Source organism: Diplodia seriata, assembly GCF_021436955.1.
Source record: "Diplodia seriata strain FDS-637 chromosome Unknown scaffold_4, whole genome shotgun sequence".
Taxonomy (NCBI): Eukaryota; Fungi; Ascomycota; class Dothideomycetes; order Botryosphaeriales; family Botryosphaeriaceae; genus Diplodia; species Diplodia seriata.
Genome location: NW_027117311.1, coordinates 3,376,159 through 3,400,757, shown reverse-complemented (window position 1 = coordinate 3,400,757; position 24,599 = coordinate 3,376,159). Strand labels below are relative to the sequence as shown.

At 59.9% G+C, this 24,599-nt stretch overlaps 7 protein-coding genes across 7 annotated transcripts; 6 read left to right on the top strand and 1 right to left on the bottom strand.

The window, feature by feature from the left end:
• Positions 1-1,435: 1,435 nt before the first annotated feature.
• Positions 1,436-2,002, bottom strand: SLS55_004906 (uncharacterized protein; the record flags this gene model as incomplete). The annotated part of the gene is given in 2 exon segments (XM_066776358.1): positions 1,436-1,981; positions 1,997-2,002. 2 exon segments carry the CDS (start codon positions 2,000-2,002, stop codon positions 1,436-1,438), a joined length of 552 nt encoding a protein of 183 aa, XP_066634239.1.
• Positions 2,003-5,838: 3,836 nt separating this feature from the next.
• Positions 5,839-6,516, top strand: SLS55_004905 (uncharacterized protein; the record flags this gene model as incomplete). Its single annotated transcript, XM_066776357.1, has 2 exons — positions 5,839-5,847; positions 5,911-6,516. 2 exons carry the CDS (start codon positions 5,839-5,841, stop codon positions 6,514-6,516), a joined length of 615 nt encoding a protein of 204 aa, XP_066634238.1.
• Positions 6,517-6,938: 422 nt separating this feature from the next.
• On the top strand, positions 6,939-8,268 carry SLS55_004904 (uncharacterized protein; the record flags this gene model as incomplete). The annotated part of the gene is made up of 2 exons (XM_066776356.1): positions 6,939-6,942; positions 7,052-8,268. 2 exons carry the CDS (start codon positions 6,939-6,941, stop codon positions 8,266-8,268), a joined length of 1,221 nt encoding a protein of 406 aa, XP_066634237.1.
• Positions 8,269-12,085: 3,817 nt separating this feature from the next.
• SLP2_2 (Synaptotagmin-like protein 2) lies at positions 12,086-18,587 on the top strand (the record flags this gene model as incomplete). The annotated part of the gene is made up of 2 exons (XM_066776355.1): positions 12,086-12,811; positions 12,921-18,587. The coding sequence occupies 2 exons, from the start codon at positions 12,086-12,088 to the stop codon at positions 18,585-18,587; spliced, it is 6,393 nt and encodes a 2,130-aa protein (XP_066634236.1).
• An 858-nt stretch (positions 18,588-19,445) lies between these two features.
• Positions 19,446-20,897, top strand: SLP2_1 (Synaptotagmin-like protein 2; the record flags this gene model as incomplete). The annotated part of the gene is made up of 2 exons (XM_066776354.1): positions 19,446-19,978; positions 20,093-20,897. 2 exons carry the CDS (start codon positions 19,446-19,448, stop codon positions 20,895-20,897), a joined length of 1,338 nt encoding a protein of 445 aa, XP_066634235.1.
• A 970-nt stretch (positions 20,898-21,867) lies between these two features.
• Positions 21,868-22,422, top strand: BNA7_2 (Kynurenine formamidase; the record flags this gene model as incomplete). Its single annotated transcript, XM_066776353.1, has 2 exons — positions 21,868-21,876; positions 21,982-22,422. The coding sequence occupies 2 exons, from the start codon at positions 21,868-21,870 to the stop codon at positions 22,420-22,422; spliced, it is 450 nt and encodes a 149-aa protein (XP_066634234.1).
• A 70-nt stretch (positions 22,423-22,492) lies between these two features.
• Positions 22,493-23,551, top strand: BNA7_1 (Kynurenine formamidase; the record flags this gene model as incomplete). Its single annotated transcript, XM_066776352.1, has 2 exons — positions 22,493-22,500; positions 22,594-23,551. The coding sequence occupies 2 exons, from the start codon at positions 22,493-22,495 to the stop codon at positions 23,549-23,551; spliced, it is 966 nt and encodes a 321-aa protein (XP_066634233.1).
• Between the last annotated feature and the right edge of the window lie 1,048 nt (positions 23,552-24,599).

Genomic DNA, 24,599 nt, shown 5'->3' with positions numbered 1-24,599 from the left:
CGACTTTGTCCCCGCGACGGCAGTCAGCCGTTGCGGTATCTTCCCCACATCCATTGCATCCACCGCCGCGCCTCAGCATTCTGTACTGGTGATGCTGTCCAGCGTCGACAACAATTGGTGCAAACGAGCAGTCACCAATTTCCTGGCGATGTGCTTACGAAAGAACTCCCGCGCGACCAAGTGTTGAAGAAGTCCCTTCCCGATCCAAGTACCGGGCAAAATGCATGCTTTGCCACAGAAAGTGACTGGTGTGACCCTGTACGGATAAGGAATTGAATACAGAAGTCGCAGTTGTTGAGAGATGGCGCTTTTGCAAGCAGGTCGAAATCTTTATATATATCGGCGACGAAAGCGTGGCACCTGACGATTCCTTTCAGAACAGTCAAACATTTGTCACAGGCACCGGCTATAAGCTAACCTTATGACCCAGAAGGGATGAGAAATGCCCCCAAATAGCGACTAGACCATTCGCTCCGATGACACGACCCACCATCGAAAGCACCATCAGTGAGCCAACGTATCGGAGCAAGTAACAACCGCATAGTGTTCACCTTCGTTCTGAGAAAAGTAGACACAACAGATTACAAGACATCTGAGATCTCCGAAGCTCTACAGACGACGACGACGACAACGCTCCCGATCTTCCTATATGGGTGGGTTGAATCAAGCCTCCGGACGTAGTCGAAGCGAAGTTTCGAACATGGGCGCAAATGCGTCCGGCTGACAGAATTCAACCATACCCATGAGTATAGCGCAAATGCACCTGTGAGGCACTAGATGCGAGTTGAGCCCAAACCTGCTGTCGCCTGCTGTGATGCAGCCGTATCAAATTCCGCATGAGAGAAGATGCTTCGAATCACCCAAGGCCACCACCCAAGGCCGTCCAATGCTCAGGCAGAGACAACAACGCCCCCACCGGCTCGAAGCCGCGGGCACACGTGAACGAAAAAGCAAAAGTGAAAAAAAAAGGTAAAAATCAACCACCCACGAGGTACGGAATAAGCTTAATTGCTTTTCCCGTCCTGTCCCCAGATTCGAGCACGAACGCGCTAGCCGGATGTGCGAATACGATCGACATGTTTATATATGTATATTGCACGAACGGGGATCAGGGGAACACGAGGGAGGGGGCGATATAAGCTTAAGTGAACCGCGCGCGAGTCAGTCTGACCACTCTATATATCGAAGCAGAGAAGACATCGGACGAGGACTCAAAAAGGAAGAAGACCCTTTGCGTTGCGGTAGTAACAACAAATTCAAGAGGAAGCAGAGGAGACAGCGGGTATACGAAGAAAAAGACAGTGATGACCGGTTTACCATCAGACCCGGAAAGCAAAAGGGTAAAAAAGGAAAAGAACGGCGCGCGAGTGAAAGCCAGTCGACCGGCATGCGCAACCCAAAGCACCACCACCGCGATACTCGATGCGCCCCGCCCTCACTCCCCATCCACCTCGCCCAGCCTCTCTTGCGGAAAAACCGGCAGCCTCACCATCCGCGCCGTCTCCTCCCGGGGCGTCATCTTCCGTGCAGGCGGCGTGGCTTGCAATTCCGGTCGCGCGGGCGGCCAGCTGGACGTGCCCGTCGTCGCCGCGCGCGAAGGGGGCCTCGACGGGCCCCTCGACGCGCTCCCGCTGCGGACGGCGCCGCCATTGGTGGTGGCGGCGCTGCTGGTTGCGAGATACTCGGCGTAGGCGCTCGACGCGGGCATCGAGCGGCCGTCGTCGTTGTAGTCGTCGTAGAAGGTGCTTTGCGCGCGGCTCCGTCTGGTGCTACCGCCGCCGCCGCCGCCGCCGCCGCCGCCGCCGCCGCCAACTGCGTCGCGGCCTTCGGGCTCGCGCATGCGGTACTGGTGTGGCTGCTGCACCTGCTGCGACTGGTCGAACAGCTTCTCCTGCGCGTGCGTGCCGTTGACGATGCCGAAGCTGGAGCGGCGGCGGTGGTTGTGGTTGTACGGCGCGTTGATGGTGCCGGTGATGTCCTCCTTCTCGACCATGACGACCATCCACACGCCGGGAGCGCCGTCGGAGCCGTGCAGCGGCGTGCAGTGGATGTAGCGCGGCTTGCCCTCGATGCTGCTGCTGCGCATGTGTTGGTGTGGCGAGTCGCCCCGCCCTCCATGGTTGACGTTGACGTTGTTGCTATGGTTGATGTTGCCTGTCAGCCATGACACTTTGGCCGTTACGCGTGCGCCTTCGGCGAAGGCGGCGGCAATGCCTTCGCGGACGGAATGTGGGCCGCCGATGCGGTCGAGGAGGCGTGATTGGGCGAGGCCTGGGATGCGGAGAGCGGCCGAGGTGAAGAGGATGCGGAGAGATGGCCATGGGCGGACGAGCAAGAACTACCAAGGATATACTGCTTAGTTTGGAAGCTACCTTGGGGGCACTGGGGAAATGAGGAAACAGGCGGCGGCTCACGTTTTGGTAGACACCCGGAAGTCTTCCATGATGACCGAACTGTGTCGGTGGCCAGATGTTGATGGCCAAGGGATCTTCTATGCCCACGTATCTCCGATTCGAAGCAGGTAGAGTAGCCGGTGCCGGCGTACTTGCGCGAGATGATCCTGGAGGGAGCCGGCCCTTTCGTTTGAGAACTTCTGTCTCCTCTGTACTTAGCAGCTCGCCGAGGTCACCAAGCGCTTTGAGAGAACCCTTTTGCGAACTGCCACCCTGCCTCTGGGATTCCTCATCTTGGTCGAGCAATAATGCAAATGACTCGAGGCTCCTACCGCCCTCAACCAAGTTGGTGACGTCTATTTGACAGCCAATGAAGTATCGAAGCTTGCCTGTATTGTCGTACAGAGGCGCTATCATGCATAGATTGAGGAATGGCGTTCCGTCACGGCGGCTATGCCTACGTCAGCGATTGATTCGTGATCTTTGATACGTGGGATGTAGGTAGAGCGAGACATCGCCAGAAAGGGGTGTATGGTCAGTTCCTGAAATACTGATGATCACCTACTAATTCAACACGGTTTCGCAGGTCTCACGACCAGATCTCATTGCTTCAGCCATGCGCTCTGCGGTTGAAGGTTGTGTCTTCGGCCCCTGAAGAAATCGGCAGTTTCTCCCAATTGTATAGTCTCGCCCGTACTGAGTAACCAAGTGGAATTCTGAGGCCTATGAGTAATGTTCACTCCCACGGCAAAAGGGCGGGACTTACCCTCTGAAGCGTAGATGACGGGGCTGTCAGGTAGGGAAGGGTCTCCCAAACAATACACTTCGGCAAGCCCCTCAGCTAGATGTCGATTCATCGGCGCGCTAGTCCCAGTGATGTCTTTTACTAGCAGTTCCGTTACAAGCTGTGTGAGGCTATTTGTGATGTATGCGGGGAGGGCATCGTTGATCAGCTCCTCGACTGCTCGCTGCGAACGTGTTTCGAATCTGTTGCTGATGTGTGCAGCCAACGCCGACGCCGACGATCGCTTTTCTGGTGCTGTCATTTCCAATGCAATCGAGTTTGCATACTCGATGGCCGCCTTTGCCTTTCGGGTCTCCAGATAGCGCACCAACGTCGGAGCAGATCGCGGACGGTACTTGTTGAGGAACTTGGTGAATTTGGAAAAAGCGGGCTGATGGCGCAGGATCAGATTGAGATGGTCAGCGGAGAACAGCCTGTCTGCCAGGTGTTCTGCATTCGCGGACGACAAATTGGGAGGAGGAGGCATCAAGTCGTAGCCACAACTGTGAGCGCCTGGAGAAGATGCAGCGGACTGTGGCCCTTCGCCGTTCTCATTGCCGTCCGCTTGGTCGAATATCGAAGGGATGTTTGCTGATACGCTGGATGACAGTCCTTCTCCTTGCTCATTGCCATCAGGGAAGTCGAGGGCCCGGAAAGTTTCGGGTAGGAGTTGGGTGGCAGAAAAGGCGGACATGGTGGGGCTGCTGTGTCGTCTTGCGGCGAGGGAGTCGTTCCGTTGAAGTGGCTTGGATATTGGTACTCCCGTTTCGCTTGTCATGTCTCGGTGTCCCATGAAATTCAGAGGGGTAGCTGATCTCCGTCCACCCTGGCAACGAAGAGGGTGATATTAATTGATGCGACACTGCCTGGCGGGGGAGAGTGTCTTACAGGCCAGGCCAAGGGGTGGCTTTGGGGAGATTCACTCGAAGCGTCATTCATCGGAGTAGAAATCTGCAGTTACTGGGGTACAAAGCAGTCGACATGTACGTCTGCAGGGCGGGCAGAGCCGATACATAGCTGTGCGGCAACAATGAAATCAGGCCATAGCCCAAGTCTGGGTATGGAGGCTTGACGCTTGCAGCCTCGACTGCAGTAGCCGGTCCAGTGTATGCAGCCATCGGGGCTCGCCAACGGGTTAGTTCTGGGAGGCCCAGTCTTTACGGAGCTCAGCTTGAGTTAGATGCAATGCAGGTGAGATCTCCGCAAGTACGGGCGATCGGAACTGGATCCATCGACTTGGCAGTGGACCGTCGAGCCGCCCCCGGCCCGTACGTGGTCTGTCCTCCCATGAGACGACTCTTACTGGCTCCTGCATTCTTTCAGCTCGGGGCCGGAGTAGCCACATGCACACTGACGAGGCTTAACCAGACGTAGGGCGGGCACCGTTACGGTCAACGGCCGTCGGGGAATGGGGAAAAGCAAGGTCCATGACGGCGAGAACTACTAGCCGGCGCACGGCAGTAACCCGACGGCTTTGCCGCTTCAGCTGGCGCATGAAGGATGTGCCGTAGGACTCGTCGAATGAGAGGCCTCGAGGCTTGAACTGTGGCATGCCGGATTGTGGGGAAGTACGGTAACGGTACGCGCGGAGTCCAAGATGGCGTCACAAGCGGGGGAGGGTTTGACTGCGTACGAGTCCGAAAGGCACAGCATGCGGAGACTTTTTCGCTTGTTGATCTAGTTGGGACCTCGGACGACTGACGAGAGCTGGACACGGCCTGGGTAGATGCGGACGAATTGCTGTGGCCATGACCTGCAAGCTCAGGTCTGCAGAGACGGTTCCGTGGCGTTGCAGGTGACGACAACAAGGATATGCAAAACAAGATCGACCGATAGCCGAGCGAGCCACATCTTGCAACGCATAACGGCATGGCGTCACTGCCGCCTCCGCTTCTCAGCATGTCTCTGAGCCCTGGGTGTCAGCGGTTGTCATCTTCTCCCATGGACGCCACGTGTCTGAAGGGCCAGCGTGCCAGTACAAGGCAGCTTGACACGGGGCCATCTAGTAGCTGTCCGTCGAGGGTCCAGGCAAACCGTCGGAGATGCGACGGGAACGGTGGTTTCTATCTGAGACGACGCAAGGAGGGCTGCAGCGGGAGGCTGAGATGAATCCGTACCCGCACCGAGCGCGCGCTGCCGTGTGGCCAGCGATCCAGGCGATCTCAGCCCACAGATGATCGGCGGCGCGGTGGGTAAGACGGGCAGCGCGGTGTTTGCAGCCACCACGTGGAAGCCAGGCACGCAACGCACATTGGCGGACAAAAGCTGGTGGAGACGATAGCCGTTGGGCGTTGGAGATTGGGACGCGCGGGCGGGCGCAGCAGCTGGCCGGGGCTCGCTTGGCCCCTGAGCGCCGGGCCCCGGGCTGTGCGGGCTGAGGGCATCGCCAAAGCCGTGTGCTACTACCGCTCTCTCGTCCTCGCAAAAATGCCCGCCCGCATGGCCTCGCTGTTAGTGCAGTAGCCCGTCGAGCCACAAAGCGCCAGCCGCTCCCTTCTGCCCGCCGCCCCGCTGCAGCCCGCTTCTCGTCCCCTGCCGTCCGCGTCGCCATGATCCACCCCAGCTAGGGCATCCCTGATCGCGCGTCTGTCCAACCGTTACACGCTCCACGCAGGAGCATCGCGATTCGAAGCCATGGTCAGCCTGACGACTTGGGGCGCCATGCCCCAAGTCCCGCCCTCGCCCACGCTCACGAACCCCGATATGATCCTGCCCGACCTCAGCGACCCCCAGGACTCCCTCTCCTCTCCGCGCCTGCGCTTCCAGCCCCCGCCCTCGCCCCCGTCGCACTTGCTGCGCCAGAGCTTCCAGCTGGCAAAGGCCCCTCCCAGCCGCCGAAGCCGTTCCAATTCGCGCCCTGCCACGGCCATGCGCATGTCGCACGACGGATCCGTCCATTTCGACGGCTTCGACGGCGACTTTGACGAGCCCTTTGACGGCGACACAACCCCCAAGGGACAGATCCGCGACGCAGACGATGCGCCCCAGGACACGCCGCGCACCAACGTAATGCACAACTGGCAGAGAGACATGGAACGCAAGGCTCAGGAACATGCCCGGCTTGGGGATGCTGACAGCGCAAACTACTCGACTAGCCCGGACGGCGCGCACGGAGACAGCGACGGTAGCGGGAGCACCGATGACAGCGACGGACGCTACGGCAAATTGCCGTATGTGGCGGACAGCGATGGCGATACGGATAACGAGCAATGGCTGGAGGGCCAGGAGGAATTGGACCTGGAGGCAATTTCCTCCGCCGCGCTGAGCAAGAGAGCGGAAATGATCCTCGCGAATGCCAAGAAAAGGCTCAACGTACGTGTCAAGCGACAAAACCCTTGAGCTGTGTTGCTAATTTTCTCGCAGCTGATGGAAGGCAATCTCAGAGGTGCGCGGCAGTCGCTGAATCCGCCACAGCGCCCACCCTCGTACACATCTTACCACTATTATAAAAGAGCGTCCAGCATCTCGCCAACTCCCAAAGGGTCCGGCCCTATCTACATCCCGCAGGCCAGGCATTCCTCCTATCACTCTACGCCGAATGGAAGCTCCGGTCATACTCGCGTGCATAGCGACATATCCGTGGCAACTCCGCCTAGTTCTGCCATGTCGCACAGAGGCCAACCTCCTGAAAAGCGGGCCGTTAGCGCGATGGGCCGTTTTAGTGGCCAATGGTCCCCACACGACTTCAGCCTTGGTAATACCGTGGGAAATCGCTCTAGCGGTTTGCGAGGAGTCCGCAGCCAAGAGGTCATTAGGCACACATGGGTACATCCCGAACAACAAAATCACCGTTCGGTTTCCCGGACGTCCAATTACCAGGCTTCACCGACGTTGGAAACGCTCCGGGAGGATGATGGCTATAATAAAACGGGAGCTGATCTGCGACGCTCGGCCTCCACTACGAGCGATCTGCGGGCACAAATGCACGATCTTAAGGGGAGAATATCGAGCCTAAAGGAGCGAGCTCGGGAAGAGGACATGAAGAGACGCAGCCTTCAAAACCTTCGAACTCCTAGTCCCTTCACTGCCGCTCCGAGTTGGGACTCTAGCGCCGATCAGCACGCAAACAGCACCTCATCTTCATCCAGTTCTGAGCGCAACCTTCACGGCATGTCCCGCAATTCGTCTCCTGCGGAAGCTCACAACGGGTACCATAAGAATGAATCTGGATCCAAGAGAGATCAGTACGAGGTGGCCGAGGAAGAATCAAGCGAATCCGGATCTGACGATACCCGCATACTGGACGATCGTGGATCACCCGATACCGAGGATGTTGGACACGAATATGACAAGCGCGAAGTGGACGGAGAGAGCATCTATGAAGACGCACCTCAAGTCATTGCCGAACGTCATGAGGATCGTGCAGACGCTTTCGATTACGAGCACTTCTTCCTCCACAGCGCCATGGGCACGTATACCCGCGAAACCCGCAGCCAGAGTATCAGTTCTGAGGATTCCGTTGAGACCACTAGGCCGGTGTCGCCTATCCCGGAGGTTCCCACATTGCCTGAATCCGCACTGTCTCCGCATAGGCGTACGCGCAGCCAGGACTCCATTTCCACAGTAGCCACATTCCAGACTGCCACTGAGGGAAACGGTCCAGGTTCAGATGTTGAATCTGAAGAGAGTAATGAGGCTCTTGATCAGTTCACAGAGCAGGCTTTGAGTCATCACCTTCCGCCTAAACAGAGCAATCAAAGTCTGCGCTCGACCTCAAGCGGGAATAGCCAGCTACGTTCGACTGGAAGCTTTTACAGCCAAAACTCGTCTTCTAGTGGACAGCGCCGGCTGAGATCTGCAGGCAGTTCCTACAGTCCGAACATCCATTCGCCAGGGGACTCAACGCCGGAGGTTCTCGATTCCACCTCGAAGATCATCGCCTCCTTTTTCAGTCCGCAAAAGGAGAGAGGCCAGCTGACGCCGCTTAAGCAAAAAGACGAGGATTTGCTGTACGCTCTGACGACCAGCGTGCAGCAAGTGTGCGCTAGACTCCAGAATGCCCAGGACGATGATTACGAAACAAAAGTTTGGCGGCGCAGACTCGATGCGGCCCGGAAGATCCTCGATGGCGTGTCGAACGAAGATATCTGATCTGCACGTTACCACACGCAAAATAGCCCTCGATTCCAATATCTGTTGATGCAGCCAAACAAACGTCTTGCTCATCGCAAGCAGGCTTACTTCGTCGTTCTTTGTTTATTCTCTTACTTCTCCATCTTCACATTTCAATTACCCTTGGTCATAGCGGCCTTTTTTTGTTTGTACGCTGCTTTAATTCTCTCACATCGGATCACTCCGACCTTATTTCTTCTTCCAATTCCAGCTTGGAGACCGAACATTTCGCTACATTTTCTTGCGTTATCTGTTTCCATCCTCACATACCCATTCTTCTTATCTCGGGGATAGTAGAAAGAAAACGAGACCGGGGAGCGGTTTCCGGCGTATTATTTAAAAAGGTGCTTGGGCGACCGGCGGGGCGGTCTGCTTTCTGTGATATCCCAAACTTTATACCCCAGTACGGATTGTGCGTAAGCGGTACTTAGTAGTTGTAGTTGATTTTGTTCTTCATGTTTGATTTTTGCTTTCTTCCTTTCTAGATTGTTCTAAGGACGTCGGTGCTTAGTTTTGCCCTGATAATCGAGGATACCTATTTCTTGCGTTGAAGTTGCATTTCCAGATACGTGTGATGATGGTGTGATGCAGATGCAAGTCTGTGGTTACACGACCGATGAAGAGTTTTTCCCTTCTTTTTTTATGCCCGTACAACATGCGGGACATATACGCATCCGACCGTCAATTGTCTCTCTTACACGTGGGTTTTGTACGTATGTACAAGCCTTCAGGCGCTGTTCCTGCTACCACTTCTACCTTCCAAGCAGTCAGATCCATAAGTCCAATCGGGTACGGCGAAGCCTCAAAAGTCTCGGTTCCCAATGACGACACATCATCTTCCCACTTCGCTGCTAATGGCTGCCTCATGACCGGTCAAAGCAAAGGACCGAACGAGAGTGGCCACCACGTCACTTTTCTCCGGGGTTGAGGGAACACCAAAACAGCGCTGCCGCCGCCAGTACAGTCCGTCGTCATACACACATGCGTTGTATGCATACGATGCAATGCACACAAAGCTACTACATACGCGGAACGACTACTGCACGTCTTTCGGCCGCGCCGCGCCTCGCGAACCGGGCCCCGTCTCATCCAGTGGCTCTGCCGGACGCCAGTGGCCGGGGCTAGATGGGGTGCACTTCAAAACACCAGCACATACCTACATACGTGGGCTTCCGTGGCGGTAGGCAAAGCCAAGCAATGCAAGCAATGCAAGCAAGGCAAGCAAGCGAGTAGGCAAGCCATCGTTAGTTGCATTCAATTTGCTCTAGTTCAGTCTATCGCTTTCTTCTCTCTACTGCGCACTCTTTTCGCAACGGCTGTTAGAGTGCTGCCGCAGCGGCGGCGGCGGCGGCGGCGCCGGCAGCAGCAGTCTTGTAGGTAGTAGTCTAAGGCCTAGAACTTCTTGCTCGACGGCGTGGACGAATGATCGACCCGCAATCCACCAGGCACGCATGGACATTATTCACCCAAGGATGGTGAGTACCTAGCATTCGTAGGCCACGGAAGGAGACAATCCTATGCCATCCACCATAAAGCGAGGAAACGTAGAGTAAGAGGCACTGATGGAGCACCTATCTGTGTAACCGTCCGCCTGATCGATTTTTATATTTTTGTGTTTTTCGCTGCCCCGCTTGTTTGAATCATAAGGACCCCTCATCATCAGCATCATCGTTTCAATCAATCAAAGACGCGCGTGCGGGCGGCGAGCGCGCCGCGCCGCGCCCGCGCTGGCGCCGAATCCCATCCCGGGTGAGACGGACAAAACCACGCATGTAAGTGTGTGTTTTTCACCGCCGGGGAGAAAAAACACGAGGCGCCGGCGGCGGAGGGGACGGGTACGGGCTGAAGAGATGGAAAATAAATGCATTGGTTAGCCTTTTGATAATGGCGAAGCATGATACACGGACGGGAGCCTGTTGTTATTTGAGTTGGAGTGTGCAGTGACTACTGATGGCGAGCGGCGTGATGAGCCGGAGAAGCAGTGACGAGTTCCATGATGGATGAGGGGGCGCTAAAGGCAGTGGAGGGGCAGAGAGACGCTCGGGCGGCAGGGCAGGGTTGGCCTGGATGGGGGATTCGCTTCGCTTCGGGCTGCGGGATCTCGTGCGTGGCGGCACGCGGCGTCGTCGAGCAGCGATGAGGACAAAAATGCGGTGAGGAACCGATGGCGCAGCGCGATCGTGGCAGAGACGGAGGCGGGCGAGTCGGGTCATCGTGGGGCCTGGCAGGTGCGGATCGACCAACAGCAGCCGTCGACAAGTCGGAGGCTTTCTCAGCGTGCCAGAGCCGCTGCGAGTCCTGGCGCTGTGAGCGGTCGGATGCGGTCCTGCAGCAGCGGGGCGCTGCGCGCGCGTGGCATGCGTGCATGAGACGGCGGCACGCATTTTGCAGCGACAGCAGCAAAGCACGCCGTTCGAGGCCGCACTTTGCGCTCGCTGGGCTCGTGGACGCGACTGGAGACGGCTAGTGCGGTGGTCGCAGGTGAGCCCAGCAGAAGGCGGCGATTGCGCAGGACGTAGCATGCTGCACATCTTTGCCTAGCTCAACACGTCAGGTCCCTGCTGGGCAGAGCGTGCATGTGTGCAGCTGCTGTTTTCTCTTTTCCCCCGGCGCGCGCAATCCTCACTTGCTATCGATACATCTTCGGTGCTCTTGTCTGAGCATTGCCCACGGCCAAGCGTTCTCCTCCTCTCCCTGCGCCGGGAGCAGAGAGTCTGCACACCCACCTGCACGTTCGACACCGCGTTGGAGCACGGACACGCCGCCTATCGCGGAAGATTGGCCGGGAGAAGGACAGCCGAGGGTCCCATCACGTCGCAGTGGCTGGGGTTGACCGGCTCAGCCAAGCGCTTTGGCAACTCGTTGGCCGGCAACCTTGTGACTCGCCAGTCCAACCACCACCGTCGCCTCTCCCTTCGCCCTTTCTGTCGCGCAGAAAAAAGGGATTGCTTTGCGTAACCCTTCGGCCGCACGTCTCATCGGTGCCGAAGTAAGCAGCCTCAAACACCTTCCAAAAAAGCTGAGGCGGTCGACCACACGCGCTGCCGACACATTTCGTCTGCTGTCTGGATCGCCCCACGATTTTCAGCTTACCCTTGGGTCTTTTTTTCTTCTTCCTGCTACCGGGTGGCGCTCTATTATATTTTCTGGCCTTCTGCCTAGCCCATCTCCTTGCGCACCTTGCATACCTCGGAGCATCCGCCTGGCGCGTTGCGCATACCAAAGGTTAATTAATCCCGCGTTGGGTTGGACGAGCAGACACGCCTCGAGATACTTCTTTGCCGCGACCGCCGCCTGGGTTGCACATCTCCGGCGGTTGCACACAGTAGTTGCGCGGTCTCACCCACCACACTTGCACCCACACTCGGCCGCCGACCAAAACCGGAACGGGACACGCTGCTCGGCTCAGATGTGCCCCGAAGGTTCTACCTCGACCCAACAGTGCGTCTCTCGAAGCTTTCGTGTTTAGCAGAAAATGGCCGCGGCCGCTGTTATCCTACCCGCTACGGCGCCGCCGCCGCCATCGCCGCCCCTTGTTGCGCTCTTTGACGAGCTGCTGCCGCCGAGACGAAGAGCAGAGCCGCCGTCACGCCGGCACCGAAGGCCGCAACAGCAGCGCGCGGACAGGAACTCCCTCTCCAGCCTCGAGGTGCTGCTGCGATGGCGCGTCAATCAGGCGCTCAGCTCGGCGCGATTCCTTGCCGCCGCGCTCGCGCGCGAACAGCAGCAGAGCCCAACGATGACGACGACGACGACAAGGTGGCGCGAAGGCCAAGCGGGCTCCGAAAAGCGCGTAATGGCTGCGGACGACCGACAGCTTCTTTCTCATCCTCCTCCAACCTACGAAGACACGCTCGACGACGCGCCGCCCGATTACACTTCCACCGACGCGCTGGCCACCGCCGCACAGATCACCGAGGCGACCGCCGCCACCCCTCCTCCATCGCTTCCGCCGTACGGACCCCCGAGCGCACCTTCACACCCGTTGTCGATCGAGTTGCTCGAGAAGGAAGGATGCCGTCGTCTCGGTGCGCCGAGGGTCGACTGGTCGAAGGTGGACCATGTGCGCGAGCACAAGAAGAAGAAGCCGGCGGCGAAGAAGAAGGTGGCCGCCTGGGCGCAGAGTGACGACGAAGGCGACAAGAAGAAGGACGAAGGCGGCGGGGACAACAACGACGGCGGAGGCGGAAACGAGGGTGGTGGTGATGGCGGAGGCGCCGGAGGTGACGGTGGCGGAGGCGACGATAATGGCAACGACGGCGACGACGGCGACGACTGGAACGATGCCGGCGGCAAGAAGAACAAGAAGAAGAAGAAGGGCAAGAACGCCGCCGATGAGGAGGAAGAGGAGAAGAAGGCTGAAGAAGAAGCGGAAGAGGCGGAAGCCGCGGCGGCACCAGCTGCTACCGGCTCGGCATTCGACGCTCTGGCTATGGAGGACGACGCCCCCGACGCGAATCCGGACGATGAATGGGGAGGGTTCACGCCCGCCACCTCCAAGAAGAAGAAAAAGAAGGGCAAGGTAAGTCGTTCTATAGCTGAACCGCTCCCCTCGATGGCGCCATTCCCGGCGCTACCCCACGTGGGTTTTGGCCGGAGAAATAAGGGGAGACGGTTTCGCGCTAAGATAGCTTACCAAATTGTGGCAACAGAACGCTGACCCCGACCCCGTCCCTCCGCCACCTCCCCCCGCTCCTGCTGCTCCTGACAATGCTGCCGGCGGCATGAACTTCGACAGCGTCGATCTGGACGAGGGCGCGGATGCCCCGAAGATCGACCTCAGCTTTGGCGGTGCGGAATCCAAGGCCGGTTCTGGCTTTGGAGGAGGCTCAGGCTTCAACTGGGGTTCGACCAGCTGGGGCTTCCCGGCTTCGGACAAGAAGGAAGACGCTGCCGCGGACGAGGCTGCCGACGCCAACAATGCTTGGAACTTTGGTGGGGGCTCGAAGAAGACTGACGGCGGCTTCAACTTCGGTTTCGGTGGTGCAACAGAGGAGAAAAAGGAGGAGGATGACTGGGGTTGGGGCACGGCATCGTCCAAGAAAGACAAGAAAAAGAAGAAGGGAGGTTTCGACCTTCTTGACGAGCCGCCACCACCGCCACCGCCACCCGAACCTCCCGCTGCAACCGATGCTGCCGCGGACGACCTCTGGGGATTTGGGAACAAGAAGGACAAGAAAAAGAAGAAAGGAGGTTTCGACCTTCTTGACGAGCCACCACCGCCGCCACCGGAACCCGAAGCTGAGCCGCCAGCCGTTGTCGAACCAGCCGTTGTCGAAGTTGTTGCACCGGAGGACGACTGGGGATGGGGAGCGGCTCCCTCGAAGAAGGATAAGAAAAAGAAGAAGGGCAAGAATGCGGATCCCGATCCTGAGCCCATCATCGATGTGCCACCACCGCCTCCGCCGCCTCCGCCTCCCGAGCCCGCTCCGGCTGCCGAAGATGATTGGAGCGGATGGGGAACGGCTGGTTCGAAGAAGGACAAGAAAAAGAAGAAGGGCAAGACCGATCCCGACCCACCGCCAGAGGAGCCCGCGGTTGTCATTGTTCCTGATGATGATATCGCGGCGCCCTCTGCGGCGGCTGAAGTAGCGCCCGAAGATGACTGGAGTGCTTGGGGAACCAAGAAGGACAAGAAAAAGAAGAAGGGTGCCATGGCTGTCGACGATTTCCCATCACCTCCTCCGCCGCCGCCGGTGGTAGTTATGCCCGAAGCCGTGCCGGAGGAGAACGATTGGAGCTTTTCGTGGGGAAATAACGCAAAGGATAAGAAAAAGAAAAAGAAAGGTGTGTTGGCAGCAATCGAAGCTCCCCCTCCCCCTCCCGAGCCCGAGCCACCCGCGGCCGAAGTCCAACAGCCGGACGCTGTTGATGAGCCGAAGGCTGAAGGCGACGATGCTTGGGGCTGGGGCGTCGGCAAGAAAGACAGGCCGAAGAAGGAGTCGCAGAACGGTCCGGTGGAGGTTGTTGGTGACGACCCAACGGCCACGGTCCAGCAGCCCGACGGCATCACCGAGGGCGGCGTTGCAGAGGATGTGGGATGGAGCGTCGGTTGGAGCACGGGCAAGAAGGACAAGAAAAAGAAGAAAGGCGCCGCCGCCAACGCGGCGTTCGACTTCCCACCTGCCCCTACTCCTCCAGAGGAAGCGATGCCCCTGGCAATCGAAGCCCCACCTCCACCACCTCCTCCTGCACCTCTTGCGATCGAGGCACCGCCGCCTGCGGCTGATGATTCCGCATGGGCTACTGCGACCACGGGCAAGAAAGGGAAAAAGGGCAAGAAGAGCAAGCTAACTGGAGAAGGATCCGCGCAATCGCCACCCCCCGTAGAAGTCGTCAACTTCGAGGCTGAAGGCCATCCCGACGATATTATGGAAATCATCGACGAAGGCGCACCGCATGAGCCCGAAGGTCATCCCGACGACATCGTCCAGATCATCGACGAAGGAGCGCCTCCCGATGCCGAAGGCCATCCGGACGATATAGTCCAGATCATCGACGAAGCCGCGCCGCCAGAAGCCGAAGCCGAACCCATCGTCGAAGTGCCGCCGCCTCCTCCTCCCCAAGAGCCCGAGCCCGAGGCCGAGAAGAAAGAGAAAAAGGAGAGCAAGAGCTCTTCGGGGTGGGGTAGCATATGGGGCTCAAGCTCCACAGATAAGAAGAAGACCAAGAAGGAACTGGAGAAGGAGAAGAAAGAGAAGGAAAAGCAAGAAAAACAAGAGAAGAAGGAGGCCAAGGAGCGGGAGGAAAAGGAACGACTCGAGAAAGAAGAAGCCGAACGTGCTGCGAAGGAGGCTGAAGAGCTCGCTGCAAAGGAGGCAGAGGAAATTGCTGCAAAGAAGGCAGAGGAGCTCGCGGCTGCCGAGGCCGCAAAAGCTGCGGAAGAAGCTGAAGCTGCTGCGAAAGCTGCGGAGCCGGATCCAAACGAGATCGTCGAGATCGTGGACGAGGCGCCGTTGTCGAAGAAAGACAAGAAGAAAAAGAAGAAGGGCAAGGCTGTCGAAGAAGTGTCTTCTCCGCCTCCTCCGCCGCCGCCTCCTCCACCTGAAGAACCACTCCCAACTCCCGAGCCCGAGCCTGAGCCTGTAGTGCCCGAACCGGAGATTGCTCCCGACCCCACACCCGCGGCAACGAGCACGTGGGGCGGCTTTTGGGGTGTCTCACTCAGGAAAACCATAAGTCCGGTCGCAAAGGACCTCGTGGAACACGACGCTATCCCGCATGAGGAAGCGGCAGCTGACCCCGCGGTTGTCGAGGCTGAACTCCCACCGCCGCCGCGTGAGCCGTCGCCTCCGCCCTCTGGAAAATTGAAAAAGACAAAGAAGGGCGGAAAAGTGAGCGATCGCCTCAAGGCGTTCGAAGCGCTCGAGGAGCCGCAGCCTCCGCCCCCGGTGCCCGATTTTCCTGTCGACCCTGAGCCACCCATCGTCGTCGACGAGCCCGAACCCGAAGTGCTGCCTGCTGACGCGCCTGCGGACGAGGTCGCGCCACCACCGCCGCCACCGGTTGAAATCGTGGAACCCGCGCCCTCTTCTCATAAAAAGTCGTCCAAGGACAAGAAGGCAGACAAGAAATCTTCCAAGTCGAAGAAGAGCAGCAGCAGCAAAGAAAAGGATCCCGAGCCTGAGCCTGCGCCCCCGCCTATTCCTGAACCTGTCGTCGTTCCTGAGCCCGACCCGATCGTCGAAGTTCCTGACGTCCACTCACCTGTGCCCGGAAGTTTCCCTGAAGACGACGAACCGCTGTTCGAACTTGTATCTCCACCGCCTCCGCCCCCTCCTCCACCAGCGCCTATTGAACCCGAGCCCATTCCTGCTGCACCAGAGCCTGCGCCGCCAAGCGACAAGAAGAGCAAGAAGGATAAGGACAAGAAGAAGAGCAAGAGCAAGAGCAGCAGCAGCGCGACGAAGCCTCCCATGTTCGGGGAAATCCCTAACATGGATGCGCCAGAACCTCCCTCGATGCCCGAGCCTCCCATGCCCGAACCACCTTCTATGCCCGAACCTCCACTTGTCGATATCGTGCCCGATGCGCCGCCGGGTGACGAATCTATGAGACCTCCTACTCCTCCGCCAGAACCCTCTATACCTGAACCGCGAAAGGAGCGCCCGAAGGTCGTGCGCGACAAGAACGGTGCGAGCGCTTGGGGCTTCTGGGGCGTGGCACCGCCGTCCAAAGACACACACAAGAAGCCGCGCGACAATGGTACAAAGGAAAGACCTGGACTGGTGCGGTCCAAATCCGAGCGGCACTCGTCGCGGCGCGATCGAGAGAAGGACAAGGAGCGGGACGAAGGGAAAGACTCAAAGTCATCTGGTTCAGGCGAGCACGCCTCTAAGGCACCCTCGAGACCGCCAAATAAGCGCGGCGGAAGTCTCGGCGGATTATTTGGCATGGCTGGTACTCCCTCGAGATCGAAGTCGATGCGCGACTCCAGGACTCCCAAGTCGCATTCGCGTCATCCTTCGGTCGAAAGGGATGGCGGCTTGATGTCACCACCGCCTGAGGACGACGCTGGTCATGTCTCATCAAAGGCTGCCAAGCTTATGGGCATGGATATGGGTGAGCGAGGGCGTGATAGGACCACTCGACGTCACACGACGAGGGAGCACCGCAAAACAAGACCAGCGCCGCACGATCCCTACCCTATCGATGACGACGATATGGTCATGGTTGACGGAGCGGACGCTCCAGCGCCAGGCTCGGATCCATCAAGGCGGCGCAAGCACAAGTCGCGCAGCGTCGACCCTGCAATGGACGAAGATCCGGTCATTGTAGACGCTGCCGCCGCCATCCCCGACGAAGCGCCGGAGGTAGTGACTGGTCCCGACGACATGGCCTTCGTCGAGAAGCCCAGGCGCTCGGGGACCAGACGCGAGAGACGCGAGCATCCCGAAAGCCCGCCGAAGAAGACAGGGCTTATGGGCATGCTCGGACTCGGGTCGAAGAAGAAAGAGGTCGCCTCCGACTTCGAAGACCGCCGCCACCGCAGCGCGCGTACGGGAGACGAGGAGCGCAGACGCAAGCGGTCTTCGGCGCGCAACGCGGACGAAGACTACGCGAAGCGCCTGCGTCGGGAAAGTCGCAAGATCCGCTCACGCCATCCGTCCGACGACGGCGCTCCAGAGCCGCCGGCCGACGTGATCGTCGACGACGCCATGCCTCCGATGAACGGCACTCCCCCCCTCGACGCCGACGACGCCGCGGCCAGGAGGGCGGAGAGGCGCGCCAAGCGCGCGGAGCGGGAGGCTCGCGACATCGAAGAAGAAGAGGCCAGGGCGGCGCGTCGGCGCGAGCGCAAGCGCCCCAGCGACAAGCACGAGGACCGCAAGCTCCGCGAGCGCGAAGCCAAAGTCAACCGGCTGCGGGAAGAGCGCGAGCGCGAGGAGAGGAGGGCCGAAGAGAAGCGTCAGCGCCGCGCCGAGAGAGAGGCGCGCAAAGCTGCAGAGCGCGCCGAGGCGGAGCAGGATCTCGACGCCAAGGAAGCCGAGCGTGCTGAACGGCGCGCACGACGTCGGGAGCGCGGGCGCGAGAGGGACGGCGGCGGCGATGTTGTCGAGCAGTCGTCTCCGCGTCATCATAGCTCTCACCGTCGCTCTCACAGACCTCCTCCGGCCGCCGCTGGCACCGCGGGCGACGACGACTCGGAGCGTCGCCGCAGGCACGAAGAGCGCAAGGCTGCTCGCCGTGCGGCCGGCGGCGGCGGCGGCGGCGGGAAGTCATCATCACGCTCGCAGCCCCCGCCCCCGCCTCCTCCCGCCCCCGCCGGCGACTTCTACTTCGACAACAACGATCCCGCCGTGCCGCCCCCTCCTCCTCCCGCAGCCGCCTACCCGTCGCACTCCAACCACGGCAGCGACAAGACGCGCTCCTGGGTCGACCAGATCACCGCCGAGCCGCCGCTGCCGCCGCCCGTCGAAGGCACCATCCTCGACCCGCCCGCGGACCCGGCGATGGCGGCGGCGGCCGCGTTTCACGACCCGGTCGAGGAGGAGGCGAGGCGGGAGCGGAGGAGCCGGGCGAAGCGGGACTCGAAGATGATGATGGATGATGAAGGTGATAGGAGGAGGCGGCGGCGGGGGAAGGAGGGCGATGGAGGGCTGAGGAGCAGCGATGGTAGTGGGGATGGTGGTAGGAGAAGGAAGACGACGAAGGAACCGCCGCCGCCCGCCGCCTTGTTTGGTGAGGCGGACCCGATGGCGGCGGGGATGAGGACGTGGGATGGACGGCCGGTGGAGAGGCCGAGGGGGGAGAGGAGGGGGAGCAGTTGGTTGAAGAATTTGAAGACGGTGTTTTGAGGTGGTTGGGGGTGGTGGTGGTATTCCAACCAACCAAGCTTGGTTTTTTTTTTTTTTTTTGTTGCATAGGACGGGAGCGAGCGGCATAGATGGGATGCGGATGCATGGGGTGGGTTTTGGTTTGCGGTTTGCATGGTTAGCGAGCGAGCGAGCGGAACGAGAGAGCACCACTTTCTTCTTTTCCTTCTTCTTCTTTCCAAGTTCCCTTCTGGTTATCTGTCTTTTTCACCTTTTTTTTTTTTCTTTTCGGTTTGGAGCCTGCTGGTCAGAAAGGGATGATGGTGCTTGGTGGGCAACGAATCCTCTATGGCCCTGGATGACGGGTGGGCGGGTTGAGCTGGCGGACGATATGGATGGAAGAGGTTCTAGTAAGCAAACCTCCGGTTCTGCTTGCTCGGCTTCTTCTGCTCCTTCTCTCTCTCTCTTTCTCCATCTTCGCGGGGGTCAACGGTCATCATGGGGCGCGTTTTATGAAGAGACGATATGATGATACCCTGGAACGATATGTATGTATGTAGCTATTAGCTCGGTTTTCCCGAAGTAAAACAGAATGAGGATTTGGGTCAAGGCTTAGTCCCAGCTTTGAGTGTCATTTTTTTCATCCGTCTTATATTGTGTGTGAAGCGTGCGTGCTTGCCTTAGGCATGGTCAATGCTTCTTCCCGTTCGCGCTCGGCCGGAGAAAACGGCGGAAGTGACGCGCAGCAGCCGGGCCGCCCGCCGACTCTCAGAAGACCTAGAGAGCTCTTGCCAGCAACCCCAATTCCTCCTCAACCAACCCCCAACCCTCTCCGCCCCCATCACCACACCGATACTCCCTCCCTCCTTTTCCTCGCCCGCCGCAAAGGAGAAAATCGCCATGGCCGGGCTGATCCGCTCAGCTGCACCAGGCGGCGTGGCTCGCGTCGCCCTGCGCGCCGCCGCCGCTCGCCCGCAACCACGACGCGCCCTCATCGCCGCCGCCGCCGCCGGCACGTCCCGGACCTTTACGAACTTCCCGCAATCCTCGCAGGGCAGCAACAGCTCGTCGCCGCCCAGCATCTTCGGGCTGCCCGCGGGCACCGGCACTGGCGGCGGTGGATTCGGCGGCGGCGGTAGCAGTAGCACCCCGACGTCGTACTTCCAGCGGGCGCCGTCGCTGCCGGCCAACACGATCGTGCGGTTCGTGCCGCAGCAGACGGCGTGGATCGTGGAGCGGATGGGCAAGTTCAACCGGATACTGGCGCCGGGGCTGGCGGTGCTGATACCGTTCCTGGACCGGATCGCGTACGTCAAGAGCTTGAAGGAGGCGGCGATTGAGATCCCGAGCCAGAGCGCGATCACGGCGGATAACGTGACGTTGGAGCTGGACGGGGTGCTGTATACGAGGGTGTTTGACGCGTACAAGGCCAGGTGAGTTTTCTTGCTGTCTTTTTCTTTGCCTGCGCCAACTGGGCCATGCATGGATTGGGGTGGGCGGGGGCGCGCGGATATCTGGGGTTAACGTAGCGGGTGGTGGGATTGTAGTTACGGAGTCGAGGACGCCGAGTACGCCATCTCGCAGCTGGCGCAGACGACGATGCGGTCGGAGATTGGGCAGCTGACGCTGGACCACGTGCTGAAGGAGCGGGCGAACCTGAACGCCAACATCACGGCGGCGATCAACGAGGCGGCGCAGGACTGGGGGGTGACGTGCCTGCGGTACGAGATCCGCGACATCCACGCGCCGGGCCCGGTGGTGGAGGCGATGCACCGGCAGGTGACGGCGGAGCGCAGCAAGCGGGCCGAGATCCTCGAGTCGGAGGGCCAGCGGCAGAGCGCCATCAACATCGCCGAGGGCCGCAAGCAGAGCGTGATCCTGGCGTCGGAGGCGCTGCGGTCCGAGCAGATCAACATGGCGAGCGGAGAGGCCGAGGCCATCCTGCTCAAGGCGAAGGCCACGGCCGCGGGCATCGACGCCGTGGCGCGGGCCATCGAGCACGGCAAGCACAACGCGCAGAGCGCCGTCAGCCTCAAGGTCGCGGAGCAGTACGTCGACGCCTTCGCCAAGCTGGCCAAGGAGGGCACCTCGGTCGTCGTGCCCGGCAACGTGGGCGACATTGGCGGCATGATCGCCACGGCCATGTCGGTCTACGGCAAGGTTTCTGAGGGCCAGGCGAAGAACGCGGCGGCCCGGATGCTGGGTGCTGGCGAGCAGAACCACGACGAGTCGTCGGCCGGCTCGCAGCGCGCAAGGGAGGTTGAGAGGGAGGCGAGGGAGCTCGGGGAGCAGGCGGATGATGTGCAGAAGAGCGTGTTGGAAAGCTTCGAGAACACGACGCAGAAGAGATAAAAGACAGGCTTTATCTCCTTGGGTGGATGATGCGGGATGGATGGCAATTGAGGCCACGACAATGGCCTCGGAATACCCAACCGTTGGGAAGGGATATGGATTGTCCTACTTCCAGGGCAATCGACACAAAAAGCAGAATGATGGGTGAATGGATGGACGGGCGGGAATCACACATCACATCAAAGCAGCATGGCGTTAGCAAAAAGGAGTCGTTGTATGAACATGTATAGCACAAGGGCGACTCTTCACTTTTTCTTCTTTTCTTGCTTGTTTGGGTTTCTTGCTTCTAACACGGACGGACGAATAGGGCGGGCGGGAAGCGATTGTCGAATGAAGTCATCCGCTCTCATTTTTTCGCCTCTTAGGCGGTGCGGTGGTGGCATGATAAGGTGACGGACGGGTGGTGATGTTGTCCAGGAAGGAGCTGGGTGGGCGCGTGATGTCGGGCGAATTGGAAGAAAAGCCCATGTTACGCGCGGTTGCCGATCAGAGAGTTGCAGCTGTGAGCATGTGGTGGGTCGGGCCCAATTGCGGGGACAGCGGACTCGTGTGCGCGCGCGTGGGAAGATGATTAGAAAAAAGGGTCGTCACTAATTCGAGGCCCAATGGTCGCGTCTGGAGCGCCGGGGCGGCGTCTAGCACGGCGAGGCTAGGCAAGCGTGGCAGCTGCACGTCGGTGGAGATGGGTTTTTGCACGGAGGATCCACATCATCAGCCTGCGTCTGCTGCTCACTTGCCGGAGCTGGGAACAGGGGACCAGCCACCGAGATTTATAAAGAAAAGGTGTGTCGCCCCCCCGAGAGCAACCGTGCAGAGGATGGGAGGCGAGGCGGTATTTGACCGGTTGCATTCCCTGTCCGCATCCTTTCTCCTCCGTCTGCTGCAGCCCTGAAGAAACCGAAGAAGAAGACGAAGAAGCGGATCCGGAGGCGGATACGGCAGCGACCAAAAGAGAAGGAGAAGAGATATAATGGTCGACGTGTACGACGTCCGGCGGAGGTGCGCGCAGCAAGCCGCCCTCGCCGATGCCGCCGCCCAGGCCCTGCCCCGCCCTCACCAACACCATCACCACCAGCAGCAGCAGGTCCAGCACCAGCGCCTGCACCGCTCCACCTCGGCGCCGCAGCAGTACCAGCTCCAGCCGTCGCCGCTGCTGGTGCAGCACCCTTCCGCTCGTTCGCCGCCTCAGCCGCAGCAGCCACAGTCGCAGTCGCAGTCACAGGCACAGTCACAGCAACAGTACAGCTACCAGCAGCACCAGCAGCACCGCCAAAACCTGCTCCGCTCCAACAGCATCACCAGCAACAACAGCAACAACAGCACCACCAACACCTACGTCAACGGCGCCTTCTCGACCCCGCTGCGGGCCGACAACACGTTCCTCAAGATGACCAACGCCACCCAGAGCTACCCGCTGCACATCAGGGGCGTGCCCTACGCCACCACCTCGCGCCTGCAGACGCTGGATGTGTGCCTGCCGCGCCCGCTGAGCGAGAGCCCCAAGGATGCCGTCTGGGTCGTGTGAGTTTTCTGTCTTTCTCCCCTTTTCTGCTCTCTTTCGGATCTCGAGTCTTGCGCGGGCATTTTTGCGTTGCATGACAGTGTGGCTGCTCCGTTCGTTCCCGCTTCCGCTTCCGCTTCCGAGGAGCCTCATACTTCTGACAGGACCAAATCCAAAAACTAACAACCCTCCCAGCTACATCCACGGCGGTGCCTGGCGTGACCCTCTCGTCACCTCATCCTCCCTAACCCCAGCCGTCCACCACCTCCTCTCCCCCTCGCCCTCGTCCGCCTCGTCCTCCCCGGGCGGCAGCACCACCAGCAGCAACCACGGCGGCGGCGGCGGCGGCCACAGCAGCACCAGCAGCAAACGCACCCTCTCGCACATCGCCGGCTTCGCCTCGATCAACTACCGGCTCAGCCCGTACCCGCAGCACCCGACGGCGCCGTCGCTGTCGGCGACGTCGAGCATCCCCGCGCGGCACGAGGGCCGCAACGTGACGCACCCGTCGCACGTGTCGGACGCGGCGGCGGCGCTGCGGTGGCTGCGCAGCGAGTACGGCGTCGGGGGGGAGTCGGGTCCGGACGGCCCGCCCGCGCGCGACTGGGTGGCGGTCGGCCACAGCTGCGGCGCGACCCTGGCCTGCCAGCTGGTCGCCGACGGCTGGCTCGACGGCTCCGAGTTCGACATGGTGCGCGCGCCCGTCGGCGTCGCCGGGCTGTGCGGCCTGTACAACCTGCCGCTCCTCGCCGAGAACCACGCCGATTGCCCCGCCTACGAGGAGTTTCTCCAGGCCGCCTTCGGCGGCGACGAGAGCGTCTGGCTCCGCGCCAGCCCGACGGTCCTCGCGGCAAAGATGGGCGGCGAGCGCTGGGAGAAGGGCCGCTGCGTCGTGCTGGCCAGCAGCGCAGAGGACGAGCTGGTCGAGGGCATGCAGCGGGACGTCATGGCGAGGGCGTTGGAGGAGAGGGGCTGGGTGAGGAGGGGCGCCGACGGCGCCGGCCCGGATGGCCGCGAGCTGGTCCTGTTGGATATCGACGGCAGGCATGATGATGCGTGGAGGGAGGGCAGGGGCGTTGCGCGCGCCATCGAGGTGTTGATCGGGAGGCTGTTTGGCGGCGGCCCGGGCCCGAAGGAGGGAGAGTTCTTTTGAGCATCATTCGCTGATGATGGTGGTTATGATTTTTTCGATCAGAGTCATGAGACACATGAGATTATGTATGTACATACGACGCACGTGAGGATAGATCAGAGAGGGTGGGTGCGAGGCGGCCCGGCCCGGCCCTCTTACGCACATATATATAAAACAGCGCGCGCGCGCTTACGATCGAGCCCGTGGAAATTGTTCATGCTTGCTTTGCTTGCTTGCTTGCATACACCTTTGTCTTCTGCGACGGCTTTCGTCGTATGAATGTACTACTTGTCAATCGCGCCTACTTGTCCTGTCGTCGTCCTGTTGTGTTCCTGGTTGGGTACACACGGATAAATCTACCTGTCTGCTCTCTAGGTTCGGCTTTTTTTCCCCTCCACGCTCTTCGTCATCATCGTCATGATCATCATCATCCTCGCTGGTTTATATCAATGGTGATGATCGGCATGTCTCCAAGATGATGCTGCGCCACACCACGGACGGGGCAAGCGTGGATGGGGAGGAAGGGCCGCGCGGACAGATCCCGAAGGAGTGAACGGTGACGCGCAACGACCGGCCAGTAGCTGAGGCGTCCCGATCATTGGCACCAAAGAAAAAAGCCAGGCAAGTGACAAACATTGCATGCGACAGAGTCGCAATGCCGTTGCAAGCTGCTTCAACCTGCCAAGTTCACAGATTCGTAGTAACCCTCCTTTTTATATGAATGAGGGAGGGGCTCGGTGAGGAGGTACTAAGGTGTCTGTCACGCCCAAATGTTCATGCGGCCGGGGGTCTCGTGCTTGTAGCGCGCCCGACATGCTGGTTGGATCCCACGTGGGCTTTTGCGGTGGTGGAAGCGTCTTCCAGGTGCGTGGTGCTGCAGGGAAAGATGTTGGCCGCGCGTGGGTTGACCTTGTGCTGCTGCTTGCTGCAGGTGCTGCGCTCGTGGCGCGCCGCGCATGTCGGTGGCTGGGACGGGGTTTTGTGTATATATGGCCATGGAATGCGTCGTTTTGTTCGAACCATTGAACAGGTGTTGTCTGGATGTTGAACCCAAATCTGAGAGAGGTCG